Below are 26,522 nucleotides of genomic sequence, written 5' to 3'. Positions count from 1 at the left end.
TATACTTCCCACTTGCAACTTCTCATTGCAAAAACTTGCCCTATTACGTAACAGCCGCGTGAACAGATAGCGAATTAAACATCCCCCAGGAGGAGCGCATATATATAAAACAGCACACTGCCACCATTTGCCGACTCGAACAACATGCCGACATACGTAGGAAAAGAAGCCCCCTTTTTCAAAGCTGAGGCCGTTTTTGGAGATAACTCCTTTGGAGAAGTGAATTTAACACAGTTTATCGGAAAGAAGTATGTACTGTTATATTTTTACCCACTTGATTTTACCTTCGTTTGCCCATCAGAAATAATAGCATTGGATAAAGCCTTGGATGCATTTCACGAAAGGAATGTAGAATTGTTGGGATGCAGTGTAGATAGCAAATACACACACCTTGCATGGAAAAAAACCCCGCTGGAAAAAGGAGGCATTGGCAATATCAAGCATACCTTACTATCTGACATCACGAAAAGCATTTCAAGAGACTACAACGTTCTCTTTGATGATAGCGTATCTTTGAGAGCCTTCGTTTTGATCGACATGAATGGAATCGTGCAACATCTTCTCGTTAACAATCTCGCAATAGGTCGCTCAGTTGACGAAATTTTAAGAATAATCGACGCCATACAGCACCATGAGAAATATGGAGATGTGTGTCCAGCCAACTGGCAAAAGGGGAAGGTTTCCATGAAGCCATCAGAAGAGGGCGTTGCGCAATATTTGTCCACATTATAAAATGGGGACCGCGACACCATGTTTAAAAAAAAAAAAAAAAAAAAAAAAACATGTTTAAGGAGAAGTACGGACAAGTTTTACATTTTCGAGGTCGTCTACCTTGTTGGTTCATTACGACCTGTATGACTAAGAAAATGCTTCTACACGTTTCGTATGAAAATGTGTTTTTTTTTTTTTTTTTTTTTTCCCTCTTCTAGCAATCCATCATGTATTATTATTAACACTTCGTGTGCAAAATGCCTACATCGTTGTTGAAAGAATGCGAGATGTCACGTCCCAAATGTACTCCCATACGTATGCACGCGTGTAATATACATCTTTCCACAGGTGTGCATTTTTTTTCTCTGCTTAAATTCGCGTGTGCGCGAATAAATCGCATGCCACGAATGAGACTTCGAATAACTACCAACACACTTGAGGGTGCAAGCCTTCGGAGCCACAGATAATTGTAAAACACACGAAAAAAAGTGGAAAAAAAGAAAAAAAAAAGTTAACCAAAGTTGAAATTTATGCAGCCACATTCTGCATACACAGATTGTCGAATGAAGCGATCAACACGTATGCACAACTCGCAAAAATGGGCACCCCGCAGTAACTCATTAGAGGTTTGCACCGTTCGCCTGTCACATAGGTAAATCGCTTTTCATTTATACACGGAACAGAAGGAAGATGCCGCACAGGGAAGGGGTTCAAATCAAATTCTGCTTCGCAAAGGGGTCATGTAAAGATGCCATTGTGTAGCCATATTACAAATGTATTCCAACGCTCTAAAAATAACAGACCTTATAAAAAAAAAAACATTTCAATGCGAAAAACGTAAACCTCCAAAGAATTTCAAGCTTTAAAATGTGCTTAAACCACATGGGCAATTGCCAATTTTGCAGATTAAGGCATACGTTATGCATCCCTATTTTGTGCAAAATTACACAAACACGATAATAAATTAAATCGCTCTTCCTTCTGTACAGCCTGCTTGTATGTTCTACGCGTGGGTTGGCTGTGTTCATGTGTATGCTTCAATTAAATTTCACGTGGTCACAGTGGTTTTTTTTTTTTTTTTTTTTTTTCTCCTTGTGAAAATAGCATAGGGTGAATATAAACTTTGCGAAACAGTTTCTGGAGAAAAATAATAACTTACGAAAAGCCACCTTTAATGATTATACATACGTGTATAACTGTACATCACGTGTAGGTTATTTATTCATGTGCCCAAGAGAGAAGAAAAAAAAAAAAAAAAAGAACCCTAAAGGTTAATCATCGACATGGTTAATCTCATTCCACTCTGTTTAACTTCTTATTCATTTTTGATATTATTTTTTTTCCATCCCCTACGTGTAATCGTTTTCCCTTTTTTTTTTTTTTACTACCACAAACAAGCACAACAGAAATGAATAAAAACATCTGGAACGTGCTTTTAATAATTCTAGTTATAAATTTTTTCCTGACCACGGATGGAACGACGGCCCAAGAGAGCAACGGGAAGAATGGACATGAGGACAATGGGAAGAACGGACAAGAGAGCAACGGGAAGAATGGACATGAGAACAACGAGAAAACAGGACAAAGCTGTTGTGAGAAAAAAGGCTCAGCTGGGAACCCAAAGGAAAAAAAAAAGGATGGAAGGAGTTCAGAGGATGGAAGGAATTCAGGGGATGATAAGAATGTAAGGGATAATGCAGAATGCACACCTTCATTACATGTAGAGTGTGCCCATAACTGCTGCCCAAAAAAGCTGGCCTTTATTTATAACTGCTGGGACAATTTCACATTGTATAGAAACATAATTGAGAAGCACATCAAGGGCCAGAAGGAAAATAACTTCCAACTGCAGGGAGCTGGCAATGAAAATGGCGGCGAGGATGGCGGTGGAAGTACCACACGACACAGCATGGCCATGCCGATGCCCATGTCATTTCAGCTTTCCACGCACACGATTATTTTGTTTAAATTCTGGGAAACCAAAACGGTAATCCGAGAGAAGATCCCCCCCTCAGTGGTGGTTGATCTGCGTATTTGCAGTTACGCAGGCCGGCACGCGGGTTGTTAAGCGGCACACCGTGCAGCACACCATCTGCTGGCCTTCTGCTGATCATATGCTGGCCTTCTGCTGACCATCTGCTGGCCTTCTGCTGACCATCTGCCGGCCTTCTGCAGACCATCTACTGACCTTCTGCTGGCCACCTGCTCACCATATTATCTCAAGCTTTTCACCACCTATACACTGCCTATACACCTCCATTTCCCTCCAGGAAACGTCCTACTACATCTCCCTTGTCGTATGCCTCCTTTTCGGCGTGCTCTCAGTCCTACTGAAGCTGCTCCGACTGCACGTCGAACAGGCCCTGCCGCAAACCAAAGACACAAGCGTAATCACGAGTGGAATTCTTTTTAAAAACAATTTAGCGAGATCTGTGCTGTCATTTATCATTTATTCATGGGACTACTTATTAATGCTAATCGTTATGACTTTCAATGTGGGCTTATTTGTCGCCGTTGTGCTGGGCCTATCGATTGGTTTCTTTTTATTTGGACATAAGTTTGTCACGTGTGGGAAAAGTTCCACCGATGGGTTGGACGTCCACAAGGAATTTCATGGAGACCCCGCCTGTTGCGGGTGTTGACCCTTTGACCATCATTCCAGTGGTGTGCAGATCCCTCCCGACCGATTTGTGCGAAGCAGATGAATTTGCGAGTGCCTCCACGTGTCCATATATATGCCTTTGTAATTCCCCCCACCTGGCGAATGGCTAAGAGGGAAGCGAAGCAACCCTAAACCCAATTTTAACTTCACCCCGAAAAAGAGAACCCAGGCACGCAACTGACATAGTTCGTGCCATTTGCTTCTACCCTCTCTTATGTCCACATGTCATGATTTTACTGCATTTTTTTTGTTCTTCCTTTTTATTAATTTTTTTTTTTTACATGTAACTGGGTAAAATGTTGTGCTTTCTTTTTCGCATACCTCCCCCCCCCTCTGGTACTTTTCACCATTTCGTTATTTTTGAATTTTAACCTGATATATTATTTTCCGTGTTCCTTTGCTTTAACAATCGCAATTGTTTTATTTTTCCCTTTCCTTTCCTTTTTTTTTTTTTTTGCACAAATGGATCACTGTCAAGTTGTATTACTTGTTATTGTATGTTCCCCCCTACGCCCTACATGTGTAGGGAGAACCCTCCCCCCCCCTCGTCCCCAGCGGGAGCAGGGACATACACTAATAACTAATCTTTTTAAAAAAAAAAAAATATATTACTTTTCCCGCATATTTTTAACAATTTTTTTTTATTTCCCAATTTGTTTAATTATTATTATTTTTTTCCCTTTAACATTACTGTTAAGTGGTATCAAAACTTTTTAGTCATTTTTTCACAGAATTGGCTCAGTGGAGATAGGGTTTTCCTTTTTTCTTTTCTTTTTTTTTATGTAGAAGGGTAACGTTTTTTTTTTTTTTTTCGTGCATCACAAGGTTATATTGGCAACCTCGGATCCATTCAGTCTGCCATCCACCGCATTAACCTGCTGACGAGATGATCACCATTTACAAATGCAGGGGTTAAAAGTGCTCATTTACATTTTCATTCTTTAGTCGAAGTTGTACACCTGACTTATGAGTAGCCACGTATGCAGATGCAGCATGCCCCAAAAGAGCAACTGCACATAATGCTATACACTAGGGGATATCTTTTAACCGCTTGGTTAGAGAACACATTTCATAAAGGGCCCTTAAGTTGTGAACACAAATCGGAATAAATGTTGTGTAAGGACAAAGTTCTCACCTGGCCAGTTAATTACTCAACACCTAAGGTGAAAAAAGGGAAAAAAGAAAAAAACAAAGCAAACTACATAGAAGAATCACAACTTGGAGACCCTATACAACGCAGTATGCTCATCGTGATGAAGTACAGTAACATAAAAAGTGCTAACTATATGTGTATATATGCAAGGATTGCTTACCTGCAAGGTCCAGTACGAATTTGGCAGTGCCACGTGAAGTAGTCACATTTATCATTACAGAAAAAAAGACCACCATTTTTGTTGCCACGAAATAAACATAGAAACGCCTGCAACGATATAGTGTCTCTCAATATTTTGCGTCCTTCTCGGCAAGGTCTCACAACACGATAAAGACCTAACGCCCTAGGTGAGTTCGCTCACAGGGGTGCGTGTACGTGCACAAACACATATTTACGCTTGTGTGCAGGAGGGAAAGAACAAGGCCGGGAACATGAAGCCGCGATTAAACAACCGACTGAAGGGAAATTCGTACTATGAATATTCCATCAAGCACGGCACGTACGACATCGACGAGGCGGTAGCGTACATAGAGAGGAGCTCCTTCTTCAGAAGTTGCGGCGGGGCAGGGTGCGCGGCCAGTCGCAGTAGCAGCGGTAGGGATAGCAGTTTAGATAGCAATTCATATTGCAGTTTAGATAGCGATTTAGATAGCAATTTGGGTAGCAATTTGGGTAGCAATTTAGGTAGCAATTTAGGTAGCAGTCTCGATGGTAGCCCCAACAACAACCGCAACCGCAGTCGAATCGCTCCCCGCAGGGGTAGATGGGAGCCCACCCTGCAACGGAAACTCCTGCGCCTGATGCGCGAGGAGAAGAAGCACATGCGGAATGGCACCCACAAGCAGAGAGGGCCGCCGAAAGCGAAGAGGCGATCAAAGGACCATGAGGACGACCATCTCGAAGGAGGAGAATCAGGGCTGATGTACGTGCATGATACCTGCGAACAAATTTTAAATAGCGGAAAGGCATTCAGCCAAAACACAGACAGGTATATCATTATGAACAGAAGAAACCAAATCAAAAAGATAAGCCTAAACGAAATGAACGAACTTATTACAGAAATTATCTACACAACTATGACAAGGGACAATTTGGAAAATAGCCTACTCGACCTCCTAGGAGAAGAACACATCGATTTTATATTCAATATTATTAAAAACAAGGAAAACATAAAAAGAGATATCAAACTGTTAAGCAAGTATGTAGATGTAAAGGAAAAAGTTCTCGCATCGAATTTCTTCATAACTGATAAAACGACAGACGGAATTAACAGCAAAAAAAATATTTTAATAAAAAAGGAAAATATCGAAAAAATTGTAGATTTCTTTTTATATACATTAAAAGAAAACAATTTTGGAGATGTGAAAAAAATTTACATACCTAATGAAGAAAACAAATTGGAAGAAATACAGGTGCCCAGAAATACCTCCTACTCATACACAGACAATGTCACCAAAGTGAGAATTAACAGATTGGAAAATTTTCAATTCAGTAAAGACGAGTTAGTTCCTGTGAAAGTCTTACCCTTTTGGCACAGATACATTTTCGAGTTCGAACATTTTAACTATGTACAGTCCAAAGTTTTTAAGGCTGCTTTTCAGACGAATAAGAATTTACTCGTCTCTGCGCCCACTGGGTGTGGAAAAACTAACATCGCCTTGTTGGTCATACTACAGCAGATTTGCCTCTTCTGCGAACAGAACGGAATCAGCTTGGAGAGAATAGCCCAGACTTACCTAGTTCGTAGCGGTGAGGGGGTGAGCGCCCAGGGGGGTCGTCGTGCAGACGTACATCATGCGCAGCGGAACGGACAGGTGATAGGTGATCCCATGAGAGGGGACCCGCTAAAAGAAGACCCGCTAAAAGAAGACTCGCTAAAAGAAGACCCTCCAAATGAAGACCCTCCAAATGAAGACCCCACAAATGAGGACCCCACAAATGAGGACCCCACAAATGAGGGCCCCACAAATGAGGACCTCCCAATTGGGGACCTCCCAACTGGAGACCCCCTGAATGAGGACCCCCCAAGCGACGAGGGCGCCAGCGACCACGCCCCCTCCCGAGGTGGAAACTCCATAAGCGCAAAAGAATTCAAAATCATTTACATAGCCCCGATGAAGTCCCTCGTCTTCGAAATAACCAACCTGTTCCAAAGGAAGCTAAAAATTTTTAACCTAAAAGTGTGCGAGTACACAAAGGAGCACAGCCTGACGTCCAAACAGTTGGAAGAAGTGCACATAATAGTAACCGTCCCGGAAAAGCTAGACATCCTTTTAAGAAATAGCAGTTATTCCACCACCGTATCTGATGAGTCATTAATTAAACACATCAAATGCCTGATCCTTGATGAAGTACATTTGCTAAATACAGACAGAGGTGACGTGATCGAAACGATTGTTGCTCGATTTTTACGATACTCGGAAACGTCCCAGTCGGTGAGAAGAATAATGGCCATGTCAGCCACACTACCAAATTACAACGACGTGAGGGATTTTCTAAAAGTGGAAAAGGATATGTGCTTCTACTTCAATGAAAGCTACCGATCCATTCAGCTGGATAAAACGCTCTACGGAATACATGAAAAAAATATGAACAAGTTGAATATAGCCAAAAATATATATGCCTATGGCGAAATTATTAATGCATTGAGGAAAGACAAACAGTGCATCATCTTTGTATGCTCAAGAAATGACACCAATAAAACGATACAATTCCTGATTGATTATGCTGTGAAAAATGGGGAGATCGATTACTTTGTCAGTAACCTCTACACAGATAGCGACATAAATAAGAAAATTAAAAAATCGAATAACATGTATGTGAAACAGTTTTATGAATTTGGCTGTTCCATACACCACGCGGGAATGTCCAGATCTGACAAAATTTTGGTGGAAGATTTATTCAAAAAAAAGGCCTTCAACGTATTATGCTGTACTTCTACTCTAGCATGGGGAGTTAACCTACCAGTCCATACAGTCATCATCAAAGGTACCAATTTTTTTTCCTCCGAAAGTGGAAAAATGGAAGATATGGACATTCTTAACATTAACCAAATATTCGGAAGGTGCGGAAGACCACAGTACGAAGATCACGGACATGCTATCCTCATAACCGAAAGGACAAAACTGTACAAGTATATAAAACTGCTAACCAATAATACCATCATTGAATCGACCTTTTTAAAAAATATAGAAAATCACTTAAACGCAGAAATTAGCATAGGGACAACTAAAAATGTGGAGGATGGCATCAAGTGGCTAGAATATACCTACCTGTACGTAAGAATGAAAAAAAACCCTAACCTTTACGATGCCGATCTGTCCACAGACATGCATCTGTACAAGAAAAGAAAGGAAATTATCCTAAAGGCGATTCAAAACTTGAGTGAAAATAAGTTAGTAAGGAGAGTACTCCTGACCAACGACTTTATCGGAACCTTCTATGGACACATAGCAGCCAAGTACTATGTGGATTATCAAACCATAGGAATTTTCGCGGCAAACATTGACCGAAGTAATTACATAGAAGTTATTGACGTTATCAGCAAATCGAAAGAATTCGAAAATATACAAATTAGAAATGAAGACATGAACGATTTTTTGTGGTTAAAAAGTAGATGTGAAATTAAGGAGCAGTACGACGAATCAAAATACATGACCTTACGTATATTGATCGAATCCTATCTCAGAAGGATACAAATAAGTAACTTCTCCCTCATTTGCGAAATTAACTATGTGATACAAAACATTATCCGAATTTTATATGCCTACTACGAAATATGCCTTAACATCCTGAAGAATATTTCCAACTTGATTATGAATACACATAATCTGATTGTATCCATTTTGAGGAGACTTCCCATCAACTGCTGCGTCTTCAGGCATTTCTGCTACAGAAATGAGTTACTAGAAAAGAAGAATGTGACATTTTCTAGCCAGCCCGCCAAAATGTGGGGAAAACAGAGAAACGCTCCCCCAGAAGATAATGCAGCTTCTCACCTGAGCCATCTACCCTACAGGGGGAAATACGTAAATCCGCCAGAAATGTTCGAGGAACAGGAGTATGCTAATAATCATGATTTCCATGACACGCCACAGGGGAGGTATCGGAAAAACCAAAACTACACCGTCTACCTAAAAGAGTCCGTGGTGAACATTCTAGAAAAAAAAAAACTAACACACGAATCTGTCGACACGTTAACCAAAAGCGAACTTCTTTTCTTTCTAAGAAATGAAGTCTACACCAACCAAATTCTCTACTACAAAAATTTAATTCCAAACTTACATATCGAGGGATACATTCAGCCCATAACACAGACGATCATGAAAATAAATCTCCAGGTGCAACTCACAAATACTATTTGGTCAGACCAGTGGAATGACATTCAGGAAAACTTTCACCTTTTCTTATTGAACACACTGAATAATGATATTTTATATTTCCAAAAATTCTCTATTCATAAAAAAGACAGGAAAAAAATACATGACATTTCTTTCGAATTCCCTCTCTCGAATCAAATGCCCCCTCAAATCACTGTCCAGTTTTTATCCATGAATTGGTGCAATTTGTCCTATGTCCATATTTTCAACACAAACAATTTATTCATCAATCAGAAGATTAATATATTTTCTGAAATCCTTCCGGTCGTTCCCCTATCCACGCAAATTTTGAAAATCCCTAGCTATATCAAGTTTTTTTCCTTCCGGTACTTCAACCCTATTCAGACTCAGATGTTCCACGCGACGTTCCACACGGATGAGAACATCCTTCTGGGGGCCCCTACAGGTAGGATTGCTAAGCGGCTTCTTTAGCGCTGTGTTTAGCGGTGAATCTGCCCCGTTGCGGAGCTCGCCATACGAAGCGCGCGCTGCACAACCGAATGGTCTCTTAACTGTGTAACTGTGTAACTGCGTAACTGTGTAACTGTGTAACTGCGTAACTGTGTAACTGTGTAACTGCGTAACTGTGTAACTGCTTAACTGTGTAACTGCGTAACTGTGTAACCACGTAACCGTGTAACCGCAAAACAGCGTAACCGCTTAACCTCTTAACCCCGCGCAGGAAGCGGCAAGACCGTCATCGGAGAGCTGTGCATCCTGAGGAGCCTACTACACCACGAACGGGAAAAAGCCGTGTACATATGCCCCATGAAAGCCATTGTAAATGAGCGACACAAGAGCTGGAAGAGCAAATTTAAAAGCCTCCTAAACAAAAACGTAATTGAACTGACAGGAGATAAAAACGAAAATAAAGAAAACATCATGGAGAGTGACATAATCATATGTACGCCAGAAAAATTAGACGTTATATCCAGAAATTGGAAAAATAAAAAATTCATACAAAACGTCAGTTTGATCATTTTTGATGAGATACATTTACTTGGACAGGAAAACAGAGGAGGTGTCATTGAAATTTTAATTAATCGATTTAAAAATATGGAACAGTACTTGAATAAAAAAATAAGACTTGTTGGATTAACCACCGTCATAACGAGTGTAGACGATTTGATTTTATGGCTAGATGTAAAAGAAAATTACCTTTTTAATTTCCCGTCCTCATGCCGCATAGTACCTTGTAAAACCCACATTCTAGGGTTCACTCAAAAGGCATACTGCGCACGAATGTCAGTAATGAACAAAAACGTGTTCGATGCTGTTAACCAATATGCCCAATCCAAAAATGTGCTCATATTTGTTTCGTCCAGGAGACAAACGAGAGTTACCGCATACGACATAATTTCCCTGAACCTCAGTTCACACAATCTCAACTTTTTGCATATAGAAAATTTGCTCAATGATAAGAGCCACATCCAGTTTTTACTTAACAGTAGTAAAAAAAAGGACGCGAAAAAAAAAAAGGTTTCAAAAAGATGGGGAAGAACCAAGTGAGCGCCAAAGTTATCGTCATAGCTTTAACTCGAATCATTTTGCACAAAGCCATGACGATGACAACCATTTGGACAGCGACAGTGGTGACGAAGAACCAAATGATCTCCTCGATTATACCGCCCTAATGAGCAAAGCCATATCTGGTGAAGAAAAAACACAAGTAGCTAACATGCTGTTCCAAAATTACCTGAACATAATCGAAAATGAACACTTGAAAGATTTGCTCAAGTACGGAATAGGAATCCATCATGCTGGGTTAAACGAAAATGACAAAAACATTGTAGAATATTTTTTTTTAAATAAAATAATTCAAATACTTATATGCACATCGACCTTAGCATGGGGAATTAACCTTCCAGCCTATCTAGTAATCATAAAGGGAAATGAATTCTACGATGCCAAAACGAAGAAGTACAAAGATATTTCATACACAGATTTACTACAAATGATTGGAAGAGCTGGCAGACCACAATTTGACGACAAAGCTTTAGCCATATTGCTAGTCCAAGAAAAAAGAAAAAACGCAATCAAAAATTTCCTCTATCATCCTATGAATATAGAATCCAATATTATAGAAAATTTAAATGAACATATCAATGCAGAAATTTGTTCCAAAGTTATAAACAACAAGGAAGATATTTTAACTACCTTACCAAGTCGTATTACTTTAAAAGACTTTTTTCGAACCCTTCTTATTACATTAAAGATGTGCAATATGTCCAACTATTTGATAATAATATACTGTCTAATCAAGCCAAGAAGGTTATATATGAGCATGTGAACAAAATTATCGATAGCACAATTACCTTTTTGGAGACCAACAAGTGCATACATGTCACAATGGAGGATTACATGCACACTTATTGTGCAACCCCCCTGGGGCATATTGCCTCCGTGTACTACTTGAAATGTGAAACGGTTTCTTTTTTTTACAAAATGGTTGAGCAGAGTTGTGGGCGCCCTAATGGTGTGGAAGGCGAAAACGATAGGACAGAAGATCACAGTGGAGAGCTCGAAAATGGCAGCCTTGTGGTCGATCGGGGAGAGGCAGCCATGGACTTGGGGGAAGGCACCTATGGAGAAGAGATACGCGGCGAGATAAGCGGCCAGATAAGAGGCGAGATAAGCGGAGCGAAACGGGGCGCGAAAAGCGGCTCACCGAACGAAGATCACTGCGTGGAGGAGAAATCAACCCCCCCCGACCACCTCGACCACCGCGACGACAGTGACTATCGCGACCACCGTGACCACCTCGACCACCGCGACCAGCGCAACGAGTCGCCCTGCCGCCATCATCGGCGCCACCGCGCGCAGGCAAAGGAACTCGACTTTTACGGGCTGTTCGCCCTGATCGCGCAGGCCAGGGAGTTTGATGACGTCCCCCTGAGGCACAACGAAGACAAGTACAACGTGAAGCTGAGAAACCAAATTCCCCTAGACATCGACATGAATATGAAAAATGTCAAAACATACCTCCTGCTTCTCTCCCGTTTGTACGAATGCACCTACGAAACGGCAGACTATCACATCGACTTGAAATTAGTCCTGGATCAAGTAGCAAGAGTTATTAATGGATTCATTGACATATGCTTACTCTTTGGTAAGTATAATTATATACAAAATTTGATCCTCATATATCAGTGTATTAACCAGAAAATTCAGCCCAGCCAAAATTCCCTTCACCTGATTAAGGACATAAATGACAGTCAGCTAGCCAAATTGGCAGAATTGCAAATCAAAAATTTAAAGGACCTACTAAAATTTGATAAATCTTTTTTATATTCACTTAACATCTTCCACACCTCTCAGTTGGATTTTATTTTTCAAATTCCGTCTCTAACTAGCAGCATCAAATTATTTTACAAAAATGCTAACCTTAGTAACGACGTGGCGGAAAAGAAAAATAACTTTGTCAGCATTCCTTGTGTGAATCATCTAAAAAATGAAAATAAATTTTTTTTTCAAATGAAACATCATGATCCGAATGAAATTGTCATTAGAGTTTTTTTTTGTTTCTTTAATAAAGTATCGCGGGATGCCAATTCTGGTACCCCTCCTAGTGCGAATGTGCAGTGGTAGGAGAGCAGCTGTGCATTTGCTGTGCGTACGCATGGGTACCTATGCGCATCAGGGGATAGAGCCTTGCGAACTGAAGCACATGCTTCCATAAGCGTACCCGTGCTTTCTAACATCTTTGCACCCCCCGCCTCGCCCAATAGGTACGCCATCCTGCACGATTGTGCTCAAGACGAATCGGTTTCCATCAAGCGCTTCAACAATTCGGCCCTAAAGAAAACATCATCCGTCTCGTTCACGTAGGGAACCTGCCCCGCACAGGCTAAAATAGGCCTGCCCCAACACTGCCTCAGTTTTATTTTGGGGTACACGCGGCAGATGCAGTGGCTAGCCCCTGCACTTTGTGTCTTCATCTCCGTTTCGTATTCCCTCGCGTCGTTCTCAAATGCCACCTCTGTTTGTCACCATTTTGTTTTGTTTATTTTGTTAGTTTTATTTTATTTTATTTTATTTTTTTTTTTTTATTTTATTTTTTTTTTCCCTGCATGCAGTTTGGAAGACCTAGTCCAGGGGACCTACCACTTTGCGGTGTACGCACATAGTGACACCTACTACGGAATAGACCACGAGGTTAGAGAGGAAAGCGCTTCTACAAAAGCGTACTTTTTTTTTTGCATCCCCGTGAATTGGTTAATCCCCATGCCCTCATTGCTTGCCCTATTTTTTTGTGTACTTATCTCTCCGTGAGGTGTTCGTTTTTCCTTGGGTGCGCTTATTTTGACGTGATTAGTCGGAATTTGTAGAGGTGCACGCGAACGTCACTTCGTTTCGTTCCCATTTTGGCCCCATTTTGTCCCCATTTTGATCCCATTTTGGTCCCATGTGTGGACCACTTTTGCCCCATTTTTGCACCACTTTCACCCCATTTCCACATCATGGTACTTTTTCACCCTCTCCGACGCGTACAGGTACACTTCCAGCTTTCTGTTGAATAAATGAAGAAGGAAAAATTTCTCTAACGTCAATAGATTCTTTATTTTTTATGTATTTATTTTTTTTTTTTTTTTTTCTATCACTTTTGTGAAAATTTTCCCCCGTTTTAGTGTCCAACTTTATTTCACTTTTAACACCCCAAATCAGTGCCCTAAAAAAAAAAGTAAAAATAATCTCTACGCAACAAAATTAATTAGGAAAACACTTTTACACGTTTATCTTGTGCGATCCTATGTTGATAGATTCAACTTGGAGCAAATTTCCTAAAACTGAGGTTCTTAGAAATTGAGCCTGTTTTCGGCTACACTCCGACTTGGTGCTCCGACTTCAGCCGCTCGTTACTTGTTCTTCCCCCGGTATTTTGCTTCCTCGAGCTATCGTGGAAAACAGAAACACGTGTAGGCCACCTCCACGATAGCTGCTTCCACGAAAAACGCTTCCCCACGTGCCACTTCCTAAAGTACCACTTCCCCACGTACCATTTCCTAAAGTACCACTCTCCTACGTACCACTTCCCCACGTACCACTTCCCTACGTACCACTCTCCTACGTACCACTCTCCTACGTACCACTCCCCTACGTATCACTCCCCTACGTACCACTTCCCTACGTGCCACTCCCCTACTCACCGCTTGCCCACCCCATGGAACTCACTTGGAGAGAAAACTTCGACTCCGTGGAGATAAGGCTGAAAAAGGAAGGAAGCGGAGAAGGTGACCAGCGCAAAAAAAGCGTCTTCTCCGATGTCAGGTGCATAGAAGACCTATGCTTCTACGACGAACACGTAGTAGAAATGGAAAAGGCAAAAGACCTCCTAATATCAGACACGTACATCAAAATAAACCACAAAAATAAAATCGTCAACATCGATTTGTATGACAAAATAAGCATGGACAAGGAGCACGTACAGGTTAGAGAAAACACCCAATTTATTATCTTAAATTTGAAGAAAAAAGAAAACAAATTATGGGGACATTTAAATTACTTCAATATTTTCCTCATATACAAAAATGCCACATATCCAAATTTGATAAAATGCACAAAGGAAGAAAAGAATAAATTAATTGCACAGGAGCAGAAATTCAAATCGATAATTAATGATAGGAGAATCAACAGTTTAGATGATCTAAAGAAAATGCTCAAGAGAGATAAAAACTCGCGAGATGACTTTATCAAGAAGCTGCAGGATGATGCACAAAGGATACAGTCCCAGTTGGAGGAACAAAAAAATGAGCTGCTGAGAAATCAGAAGGAAGAAATCCGCAAAAGAGCGATTGATTCAATATATCAAGATTGTGACGTAGGCGAAATGGATAAACTGGATCAGCACAATGAGGTAGACACGGGAAATTGCTCACATCGAAATGTGGAGAACCCTAACGAGCTCATCATTTCTGAAGAAAATAAATCAAATGATATAAATAGCCAAGTGGAAGAACTCGTCCGAGATAACCCAGGAAGTAACCATCAATTGGTAGTACCCTGCTCCGACGTAGTTACGAAAAACCAGCCTAAACTACTACTACTTCAAGATCGAACAACACAAAATAAGGTTATCGAATTGAAGTTTACTCAAATGAAGAGGAACGAACTCCCTGCAAGAGAATCCAGAATGCTGAAGCAGAAGTTACCCAGCTGCACTTCCACCAAAAATTTCTTCCTCATCGTTTTGATAGAAAAGGCAAAGAAGCTCTACTTCAAGAATTCCGATTTTGTCAGTTGCTTGGAGACACTCAAATCGGTGTCCTCCTACCTGCTCATGGGTGAGAAATCGGGCAAAGCAGCCTATCGGGGGTGTCTAAGAGGAAGGGGGAGCCATGTGGGGCTCCCCCCGATTGGGCGTACATACATATATATATGTATATGTATATGCGTAGTACCGAGTGTGTGCTTCCTTCCGCTTTTCCCCTAGCTGTGCCGCGCCTTCCATTTGTATGAACCACATTGAAAACCCCCGTCCGAACGCCCCACTCATATGCCAATCTTCATATGCCTCTTCCCCCCAAATCGCAGGACACGAACTAATTAAGGAGGAACACATAAAGGTGCTGAACAATTATTCCCTCCTCCACCTGCTGACGAACAACTTGGAAGAATGCATACGAGCATGTGACAACTGTTTGTTCATAATAAATGAAGAAATAAAATGCTACAATGTACAGGATGCCATTTTTGAGGAAAACACACCAAGGGATGGAAGCAGCTGTCATATGAAGACATGGAACACGTTAGAAAAAATAAAATCACAAAACTATGTTCAGTATATGTATAGCATCTACACAATTGTCAGTGCTAGAAAAGTACTTGCGTTGATTAAACAAGGGGGAGAGACCCAATTAGAAAATGTAGAAAAAATTTACCTCTCAATTGAAGACATAAAAAGATATTTACCATGTCACATTTTTGAGGATTTCCAAAAGGGAATTGAAAATTTGAAAATTTTCACCACCTTGCTGAGAGAAGTACGCACCCTCAACTTGGAAAACATTTCATACACTGTCCAAGTAAAGCATAGACTAGAAGTAGTCAACAAACATATGGTAGGGAAATATCTGCGACGAGATATTTCTTTCTGTTTCTCCTTCACCATGATCAGATCGTTTAGTTTAAAGAACCTGAACAGATATTACGAAAACGTTGTCAATATTATGCTGTGCATTTTTGTCCTAATAGAAAAACAACAAGAAATTTATTTCCATCTAAATAATGTACAACATTGTGAAGTTTCCAGTTTTACTCTTCTTCACGTATATCAGTTTGTCCTTCTCATTAAAAATGAAAGTAGCTTTTGTGACAAAATGGGCCAAATGGAAACCCTGGATGTAGGCTTAATTGAATGCCCTCAAATGAGAGACGAAATTATGCGCATTTTGACCAACTACTTAGTGGGAGGATACAGCGACTTGGATTTTCTTCTTCAAAATAATATGTGCTTGCAGGGGATCCTATGCGCCATTTGTCGAGATCGAGGTGATATACTCCAAGGAGAAGCGCTGCAGAAACGCTTCGAAAATAATCAGAAGGAAGAAGAACTCCCAATTGAACAACCCACAACGAATGGGTGCCAACCAAATGAGCAACTCTTCCCCCTTAGGGACATCCTCTTACAGAATATTCCGTACAAAATGAAGAAGGGAGAAAAAATCGTCAAACATTTCTGTAGAGCAAATACACATACATACCAAGTGAAGGTTGAACTCTTTGGAAGTGTGACAGAGTACCTGAACGTGAAGCAAAAATGTGAGTTGCTCAAAATAGAGATTGTCACAAAAATGATAAAGTCAATGTGCTATACGCTAAATATAGTACAAAAAGTGCACAAGGAAAATGAAAAAAAAAAGACGCAGCTAAAGAGAGTTATCTACACCTTACTAGCTGATTTATCATGGAGCATCCAGAACATGAACCCCTCGTGTGGAGAATCGGAAAATGTGGTTAGTCTCCTACTTCTCTACTTTTGCTTTTCCTTTATTTATAACTACCCCAAAAATGAGTTCATCATCGACACGCATTACAAAAGAGTCAACGAGGAAACTCATTCGAAGTACCTCTCCCTGAATGATGTCGCAGAAGAAGGAAAAACATTTTCCAAAGACAAGTTAAAAAGCATGCTAGAGAAAACGTTCCTATATAAATTTTTCTTAGACTACAAAAAATATATTGATTTGGAAAAAAAAAAAAAAAAGTACAAGTTCTGTAGAATTCACATCACAACATGATCCTGAGCATAATGCCATGCTGCAAAAAATTGCCTTTTTGATCAAAAAAATTAAAAAAGAATCAAAAGCGAAAGCAAAAATGAATAGTCACTACCCAATAATAACATTAATCAACAACAAATACATGCAGGAGTTACACCACTTTGCTTTATTCCTAGAGAAAAAATATTTCCATTTGGAGTCTATCAGATGCAGCATTTTGCTCCTAAGTTCTCATTACTATTCCCCGTCCCTGTCGAATTTTAGCCTTCCCTACATATGCGCACTCCGCACTATTTTTGCCGCATCCTTTTTCGAAACAAATGAGCAAAGAAAAGTTACACCAAATAGCAACCTCACGATAGCATCAAAAAAAAATTTGCAGAAAAGTGTATCCCATTTTACCGATGCAGCATTGCTCACATTTAAGAATGCAAAAAGAGCCCACTTTTTACAATCGCTTCAAGATGGTGACGCGCCAAAAGCGTTAGTTCCCTACATTCGAACTGTCCTATGTAGACTTAAAAGGGTTAAAATAGTCCGAACCATTTCTACCTCTCTACATCGCATGCACGCGGATGGGAGCATTCGAGCAAATATTCGGGACGTCGTAAGTGCTATTTTACAGTCGCGGCTCGGAGAGTTGTCCATACTTTACGTACATCCCATAAGGCACACGTCGACTACCTCCGCTCACTTTTTGTCTTACTCTCCTTGTCGCGACAGCCGATTGACTAGTGCACTTCTGAGGACAGTGAACCAGCCAAACACCTCATCCTTTCGAACAAAATCTCCACAATATGTCTAATTTATTTTTCCACCCCCCTCCCAATTATCAGCTTCTAATCTATTTGGACAACCTCTCCGTTGACTTCCACATTTTGAACCGCGTCCTCCAGTTCTGCCACCAAGAGGACCTATCTCCCCCCTTGCTCCTTAACGAGAAAGCGACAAGTAGGTTCTGCCTGGGTGGCTTCATTAGCACGCGGCAGTATGGACATACATATATGCATATATATGTATATATATTTTATCGCAACTTCATGCCCACGTGCGATTCCTTCCCTTGTTCACTCCCACCCAACAACACATATGCACAAACCTATGCCACAATTTTTTCTTTGAATTTTGTACTCAGAAAACCTTAGCAGTTTTAGGGACATTTTCTGTTGCGCCAAATCGAGAGAGCCACTTCCAAACAGTGAGGAATATAAGCAAGTACTTAATCACTATTACAAGAAATTCTTAAGAACAAAAATTTTCCTTTTAAGTGGTGAATGTACTCTCTGCCTGTAAGGCGGCCCCCAATTGTTTTACTGCGCCTCATTTTTTGCTTGCAAGACGTAAAAAAGAAGGGGGAACAAACCGGTCAGACAAAGTGGATAGGCGTACCCAAGGAAATGTCAAGAGAAATAACAAATGGAGTTCATTACAAGCGTTGTTTTCTTGGAGAGGTTACTCCTTTTGTGATGTGTTTCCCCCATGTGGGTACTCCCCTACGCTATTTTTTTGCTTCTCACCCCTTTTTTGAAGCTTCATCCTGCAGCAGCCAAACACATCATTACCATTTTGTCCCCCAGCGCGATGTGCCAAAGGTGTGTGTGTGTGTTTGGGGGAGGCACAAAACAGTACAGTTCAGCAAACGACATGAACGGGCACGCGCACAGAATGCATGCATAGCAAAACGTTCTTTGCATACATCGCTGCGAGTGTACGCGACGAAACTTTCATAATTCGTACATTCTTGACAAAACATGTGAGGGCAAACGTGGCGCGTTCCTCTCGATTTCAACTTTTCAAACCATTTTCACCATGAACGCCTCTGTGGAAAAATCGGCAAACGCGTGCCACAAACGCGGCAAAAATGAGGCAAAGCGTCGCGGCAATTCTGCAATTGTGTGATGTCCCGAAGCGTCGCAAAAGCGTCGCAAAAACGTCGCAATAATATAAAGAAAAAAATCCAAAGGAACATCATTTTTAAACATGCAACAAAACGAAAAACGCGGGGAAATAAAAAGGCTCATTTTTTACATTGCTTCGCAACTTCGCATCTCCGCAACTTCGCTGTTTCGTTGCCCCACTGCTCCACTGCTATAAACTGTACTTTTTTTTTTGTTTGTTTTTTTGGCGTTTTAAGTTGACTAACATGAGGGAAGTCCTGCTAAACGCTTATCTTCATATTATCCCACTTAAATATACCTGTATGCGACTCTTATAAACCTGTGTGCCTTTGTAAAAGCACGCAGCAGAGCGCTTTCGTTTGTTCCTAGTGCTACTCGCATATTCGTAGTGCTATCCGTTTGTTTGCGGCGCAACCCATTTGTTCGTAGCGCTATCCATTTGTTTGCAGTGCCGCCCCCTTCTTCGCAGCGCCGCCCCCTTCTTCGCAGCGTTGCCCCTTTCTTCGCAGCGTCGCCCATTTGTCCCATCTTCAACCCTTTTGACCTTCCCAATTCGTCGTTTCCGTAACGTGCCCCTTTTCCGCATCAAGTCCAAACGAGAAAACGGCAAAGACACAGAAACGGTGGCACCCCCTTTTTGCAGCTCACTCGAGGGAAAGTGCGATGCCCCCAAGGCAGCAGACCCATTTGCACAACTTTGGCGGGCGCACGTATGTATTTAAATACATATCTGTATGAATATTTGAGAACGCACACGCACTGCCAGCCGAAGCAGAAAGCAAAACCGAGCCAGTCATCAGGCACATCTGTGCTGACCAGAAACGTGTCCAGCAAGGGACCACCGTAACTGCGGCACTGGTTGGCGAAACGGAAGGACTAGATACGCAGGTACACAACTCTGCAGCTACTCTGCAACTGCGCAACTCTGCAACTGCTCATCCGCGCAACTACTCAACTGCGCAACTACTCAACTGCGCAACTGCTGAACCGCGCAACTGTGCAGGTGCACCCAGCATACATGCCCCCACGCGACCGGCCCTCAGGTGACCAGACTGGTGCATCGCTACGCAAAGCAAACCATGCAGCATGCGACCTCTCAAGAATCTAAATAAGTGCCCCCGCACCTGCAGAAGTAGCCGCTTAAACAGCCCCCACAACAGTGCTCAGTTAACGCTGCATACCAAAGGGGACACGCACGGGTAGTCTTCAAAACTGCAGAGTAGCCAGAAAGCTAAATAAAAAAAAAAAAAAAAAATCGAAACGTTACTACTACGGAAGACAAGGAATATGATATGGTGGTTTTTAATTTCAATAAATTTTTTGTTTTTCCTTATAAAAAGCTTTTTCACCCCCAAAGATACGACTTATATGAACGACATAAATAACAACCAGGACAGCGCGTCGACAGGTATGCGCGAGATGTGAGAGGCGCTCCACGTGATTGCTTCACCGCTGTGTAATCGTTTCGCCGCCTCCCCACGTGACCACTTCACCGCTGCGTAATCGTTTCGCCGCCTCCCCACGTGATCGCTTCACCGCTGCGTAATCGTTTCACCGCCCCCCCCCCTTAGAAAAATACATTCTTGGCGAAAACTACAACCTGACGAGCCTGAAGCTGAAGATCGACTTCGGCTCGCTAGACACCGGCACGAAGATAATCGAGTACAGCAAGGGAATTATAAACATCCGATCGATTCAACAGTACGACTATGACAGTTACATGCTGACGCCATGCAATTCAGACATCTGGTGGATCTACTCATTCAGTGACATTATACACATCGAGAAAATCGGATTGGTATCACTAGAGCATTATGCATCAAATTTCAAAGTTATAGAAATTTTAGGGAGTGATGTATACCCAACAAAAAAATGGAAAAAGTTAGGAAAAATTGCCACCAATTTTACAAAGAGCTTTGAATTATTTAACATCTATGATTATTGTAAAAATTACGATGAAGATAATTGTTGGGTGAAATATATGAAGTTTGTTGTCCTGTCTCATCACAACTTAGAAAATAATTATTATTGTACTTTGACTCATTTGCAAATTTTTGCTTCATCTGGTGTTGATATGCTCAGTGATAAAATATACTCAGATGATAACATCACGCAGATTGAAAAAGATTTCCATGACAATTACAAGCATGAGAAAAATGAAAATATTCGCGACCATGAGATTATAGAAAATTTGGAGGTTCTCCTTGAGGACAAGGAACGTATGCAGGGTGAAGGGACTACACCAGGAACAAGCGATCGGCGAAATGGGCAGAGACACTTAGATAAGAAGCACGAAGAGGATGCAATGCATTCACCAGAAATGCACACGACTGAAACTATTACAACAGAGCAATCCCCCACGGGTGTAACCCCCCCGACGATATCCAATTTTACCCCCTTCGATGGCTCCTTCCTAGATCCAGAAACGATAGAAGAAGAATTAATAGACACGGATCTTATCGATTCAAAGCTGATGGATACAGAATTAATCAAAAAAGAACTTATGGACACTGAGCTCATCGAAAAAGAACTAATGAACGCAGAACTTGTCGAGAGAGACTCCAAGACTGCTCACATTAGCGAACCTTCATTTGACCATTTAACAGAACAAATAGGAAACGTGTTTGATGAAAAAAGAGACCATGAAAGGAACACCACCAAGGAGGTTGAAGTTAATACAAGTCAACACAAGGAGGAAGAGAAAGAAAAAGTTAGTGTATCCCCCTCTGTAGCTACAAAGCAGAATGTGCTAGAACAGAAAAAATACAACCAGGGTGTCTCACCTCATTCGCTAGTCATCCTGAACAAAGCGGTGAAGAAGAAATATGCTGTACTTCAAAATTTTAACAAACTCAGAATATCCAAGCTTTTAAAAAATTACCCATTCATGAATTACAAAAATGTGGTTAAGAAGTACATGCCTTACATTGCCTACCTGATGAAGTATAAGGACGAGCTCAGTTACGATCACTACAACATGAAAGATGTCATCAAAATGGATCGCTTCTTCAACCCCGTGGATGATCCACCTCTTGAGAGAAGCACAGTGAGGAAATACACACCCACCTGTCGGCGATTTCTTTCCCCATTCCGTGTGCTCGTGAGGAGGGTCTTTCCAAAAGTGTACAGCCGTGTAAATATCCCAAGACGCGTTCCCCTGCACAGTGCAACGACTCCACACACTTCTGATAAGAGGACCATTCCAGGGAGTCCGAGTGAAACACCATCGAGAAAACCACCCAAAGTGCACTGCTACAACTACGGGGCTATAAAAAACGTGCAAAATAGTATACTGCAGAATAGGCGTATGTATCCCCTCCTGACTATATGGAAGCCCCGTCGTCTGTGCAATCACGATATGGTCTGCTTGAAAAAACATGCAGGGGACATTAACAAATTGCTTACCTTTAGACGTAACTTAATCAAGTCCACAATCCGAAAGTATCTCGTCTTCATAACTGGAAAGAGATTGCCCCCCCCAAAGAGAAGGAGACAGAAAATTGTGAAGAAAAAAAAAAGGAAAATCAGAAAAAAAAGGGGAATGTTCAGAAAGCTCTTCTTATCAAAACAGTTTAATAAAATAGGACATATAAAAAAATTACGCCTTTTTTATTCACCCATTTTTCGTTTACCAACATGCGATGCATCGAGGTATCTCCCGCACAAGCAGGAGGAGGAGAAGAAGAAAGAGGAAGACCCTCTCATGACTTATATTTGGGAAAAAATGCAGCAACAGAATAGAATAAAGAACCTGCAAATTTTAACCCCTCTAAAGGAACAACCACAGGACAGCTTGATAATGATTTACCTCTTCGATGAACTAAGAAAGGGACGAGAGACACACAATTTGGAGAGCCTCAAATGGTGCTTTGATTTCATGACGAAGTGGAAAAATACATTCGACTCAGTATTGCTTATGTCTTTCATGAAATGTGCCCCATTAGCTAGTCTGCGCAACCGTGGCAGGTGTGTGGATATAATGAAGAATGGTCTTCTTTTGAAGAAGAAAAACAAATCGACACTTGAGAAGGAACTGCACGGTCTTTTTTTTGCACATTCGGACAGAAGCAGGACTTGCAAAAGGCACGACCGTTTGGAGAGAACGGATTTGTCGTACTATGCCTACAGGGAGGAGGGTGCGGAAGAGAATGCGGAAGAGAGTGCAGAAGAGAATGCGGAAGAGAATGCAGAAGAGAATGCAGAAGAGAATGCGGATACTGTGGAGTACTATATAGATGAGGAATACTACATAGATGGGGAGCACTATCCTGATGGGGAGCACTACCCTGATGGGGAGCACTATCCCGATGGGGAGCACTATCCCGATGGGGAACCCTTCCCAGTGGAATCACCCCTCCCCAGGGAGCCACTCCACCCGAAGGACCCCCCTATAAATCACCAAGTTAGTGTCGAAACGCCCCCCCTGAATGTTGAATCCCCCACAACGATTAACACCCTTACGCTGTATCTGTACATGTTAAGATGCAAAAACGTGCACTCGCGCTACCACACCATGGTACTGATGAAAAGCCAGAAGGATATAAAGCGCATGCCCAAACTGATGGCAGATATATGCAGTAACTTGTCTAGCCGCAGAATTGAAGAGAACCTAACGGAGAGCGAAAGCTATGTAAGAGGCGTCATCTCAGATCATATGGCAAATTGCACGACAAATTACCTTTTTTCAGAAAAATTGCCAACTACTAAAAGTAAGCTAGTTTACACCATATCGGCTTGGATGGAGAAAGCCACCCTCATGGGACTCTCCCAAAGGATGAAAAATAGGGGAAGGTTATTGCGCCCCCCACAGGAGGTGCGAAGTGTACAGGAAAAAGAAGAGGAAGCTTTGCAATATCGAAGAAAAGCCCAGTGCGAAGCGATTACAGAATTTTTTGTGGACCTAATTACAGGTCGTATATCCGTTTGGAAAACCAACTTAGAAAGAGAAAAAAAAGGCGCAACAAAAAATGAGCAGAGTGTGAAGGCAGGGGGAGGTACAGACAATCTGGAGGAGCAATCAAAAAGGGAATATCAGGAAGTGCCTTTCCAAAGGAGTCAACGTGGTCACCTCGACGAGGCGAACATGTGCCTAACCCTAGGCGAAATGGAAAATATGATATACTCAGATAAATATCTAAAACAATACGTAGAGGAAGCAGGGATACACAAAGAAATGCATAAGAAAGACAAAATGAAAAATATTATAAATGTAAAATATAAACAGAAAAATAATGACAAAAGTATAAAAATCTTGAACGAAATAAAAGAAACAGAAGAAAGCAACAGCAAACTTGTTAACGAAGTGTATGATATCATTAGCGAATATGATGATGATAATAACCAGTCGAAAATTTATTCTGTGAAATTAAAATCGGGAAAACAAATTCCTTTAATTATTAATAAACCAGAAAATAAAATGAAAGAAAAAGTAATAAACAGTGAAGCAAAAAAAAAAAATATTAAAGACAATAAATTACAATATCTTGACGAATTTGATCATGTGCTGAATGATCACATCCAGTACGATCATTATGAACAGAATTGCATACGAGAAGAAAAAATTGAAGAAAAAGCAAAAAATACAAGAGGACATGCCCTACTAACATTAGTGGACAAAGTAAAAACTATTGAAAATAAAAATAATTACGTAATTTCCAAATTGAAAGATGTCATAAAAATTACCAACAATAAAACGAAAATCATATATCACATGTTGTCCAATTTTAAAATTTTACAAAACACAATTAGCCTTCTGCTAAAATATATCATGATAAACGAAAAAAATATGAAAAATTTACACAAAAATAGGAATAAGTCAGAATCCTTTTTCAAAATATTGAAAGATATATGTATTTTACAAATTAATGAAAAAAAACAACATTTTGATTCACTCCACTATATTTGCAAATATTTACAAGATTTACTATACGATGAGATAGAAAAAATATATCTTTTCGAAAAACCCACAAGAGGAGGAGCAGCAGGAGTAGGGGCAGGCGCAGGTGGGGGAAGAAGAACGACTGCTGCAAACGGGGGGACCACTTCTGCCTCCATGGGCGGAAAGTTCCCATTATGTGGTGAAGAAGAAGAAAATATGCTGCTACATAATAAAAATTCCTTTCACGATAAAAATCCCAATTTTATTTTTAAAGAGAAAAAAAGAAATATATTCAATTTTTTGTATTATGAAAATCATTGTCATAACGACATATTCAAAACCCCCCTCATTTATTATACTTCTTCGGTGGACAGCCTTCAAACGTTTTATTTTAAAATTTACAATTTTTTCAGGAATTTAACCTTTTTTCACCACCTTGTGTATAAATTTAGGCACTACAAGAGGATGCTTATCAGTTACCTTATCGGGGGCGCTGCCGGCGATGCCGGTGCACAGTTTAGCGGTCCACAGTTTAGTGGCTCACAGTTTAGTGGTTCACAGTTTAACGGTGCACCGCACACCGCTGCGCAGTTCGGCGGATCGCAGTTTGGTGGCGCGTACGGAGATCCTCAGAATAGAGGGAACCTGTACGCCTTCCTTTTGGGCCTCCTCCTGATAATTTTCCTCATAAACAATTTTTTCTGTTTCCTCCTGTACAAGCATTTATCGAATAAGTTGAACAAATTCGTTCAGGGCTGCACCTGCCACAGGAAGTGACGGTTGAGCAGTGGCGCAGGCGCGACGAGGCAGAGTGAACAGGCGGAAAAACAGACAGAAGAAAGGATAGAAAAACGTACTGATAAAAAGGACATACTCACACCGCTTGCGCACACACCACCCATCTTTCTTGTGCACTCGTCCTTACTGTGCAGCTCGCTCGTTCGTGTACCCGTGCTTACATTTGCCCCTTCACACAATTGTTTTAGTTTTTTCACCCACTGGGCATCTTTGAAAATGTCCCATCACGCGCGTGCGCACACGTGCGCAGGTATATACACCTTTGCCTAGGGCCTACTCGCCCCTTTACCCATACGTCTACGCAAACATTACCTGCACATGCGTGGACACCCCCTTTTGTAATGCCACCCCTTTTTTGGGGGGTCCATTCGTCATTCTGAAACTTAAAACGTAATTTTTAAAAAACATTTTCGATTCCATATTTTGTGCACAACGCCAAAATGAAGGAGAAACCTTTACGCCTACAGTCAACGGCAAATTCGCCTGCGACAATTTTTTGAAATTGACAAGGAGGGAGGGATCGCCACAGTTGCTCATGCTTACCCGGAAAATACCATTTGCGTGTTGGGTCATTCCACGTATTCCCCTTTTTAATGGACGAAAATTTGTGATTTCATTGTCGATATGTTTTTTTTTTTTTTTTTCCCTCTTTAGCACACATTTCGCGCAGAAAATGCGAACCCCTCACGCTTTTACCGCTTCGTTTTAACCGCCATCCTTTTACTGCCATCTTTTTACAGAACGCTACGAATAATAAAGAAAAGCGGTAGACGAGGGACCTTTTAAGACCACATACGTTGCAAATGGATAAATGCGCACACCTT

General features: G+C 41.1%; 5 protein-coding genes across 5 annotated transcripts; all 5 read left to right on the top strand.

Annotated features, from left to right (window-relative positions):
• Positions 1-144: 144 nt before the first annotated feature.
• On the top strand, positions 145-507 carry PCYB_127620 (2-Cys peroxiredoxin; the record flags this gene model as incomplete). The annotated part of the gene is made up of 1 exon (XM_004224096.1): positions 145-507. A coding segment is annotated over one exon (363 nt), but the record flags the coding sequence as incomplete, so codon positions are not given.
• A 2,113-nt stretch (positions 508-2,620) lies between these two features.
• On the top strand, positions 2,621-3,353 carry PCYB_127610 (ctr copper transporter domain containing protein; the record flags this gene model as incomplete). The annotated part of the gene is made up of 2 exons (XM_004224095.1): positions 2,621-2,698; positions 2,982-3,353. 2 exons carry the CDS (start codon positions 2,621-2,623, stop codon positions 3,351-3,353), a joined length of 450 nt encoding a protein of 149 aa, XP_004224143.1.
• A 1,604-nt stretch (positions 3,354-4,957) lies between these two features.
• PCYB_127600 (RNA helicase) lies at positions 4,958-13,425 on the top strand (the record flags this gene model as incomplete). Its single annotated transcript, XM_004224094.1, has 6 exons — positions 4,958-9,311; positions 9,588-10,410; positions 10,461-12,489; positions 12,634-12,729; positions 12,982-13,060; positions 13,399-13,425. 3 exons carry the CDS (start codon positions 4,958-4,960, stop codon positions 10,537-10,539), a joined length of 5,256 nt encoding a protein of 1,751 aa, XP_004224142.1. The 3' UTR covers positions 10,540-12,489; positions 12,634-12,729; positions 12,982-13,060; positions 13,399-13,425.
• A 641-nt stretch (positions 13,426-14,066) lies between these two features.
• Positions 14,067-17,142, top strand: PCYB_127590 (hypothetical protein; the record flags this gene model as incomplete). Its single annotated transcript, XM_004224093.1, has 2 exons — positions 14,067-15,186; positions 15,437-17,142. 2 exons carry the CDS (start codon positions 14,067-14,069, stop codon positions 17,140-17,142), a joined length of 2,826 nt encoding a protein of 941 aa, XP_004224141.1.
• Positions 17,143-20,309: 3,167 nt separating this feature from the next.
• On the top strand, positions 20,310-25,677 carry PCYB_127580 (hypothetical protein; the record flags this gene model as incomplete). The annotated part of the gene is made up of 4 exons (XM_004224092.1): positions 20,310-20,430; positions 20,594-22,692; positions 22,747-23,731; positions 23,933-25,677. 4 exons carry the CDS (start codon positions 20,310-20,312, stop codon positions 25,675-25,677), a joined length of 4,950 nt encoding a protein of 1,649 aa, XP_004224140.1.
• Positions 25,678-26,522: the final 845 nt, after the last annotated feature.

The sequence above is a fragment of the Plasmodium cynomolgi genome, chromosome 12 (genome assembly GCF_000321355.1).
Source record: "Plasmodium cynomolgi strain B DNA, chromosome 12, whole genome shotgun sequence".
In the NCBI taxonomy this organism is placed as follows: domain Eukaryota; phylum Apicomplexa; class Aconoidasida; order Haemosporida; family Plasmodiidae; genus Plasmodium; species Plasmodium cynomolgi.
This window is presented reverse-complemented; position numbering and strand designations above follow the sequence as displayed.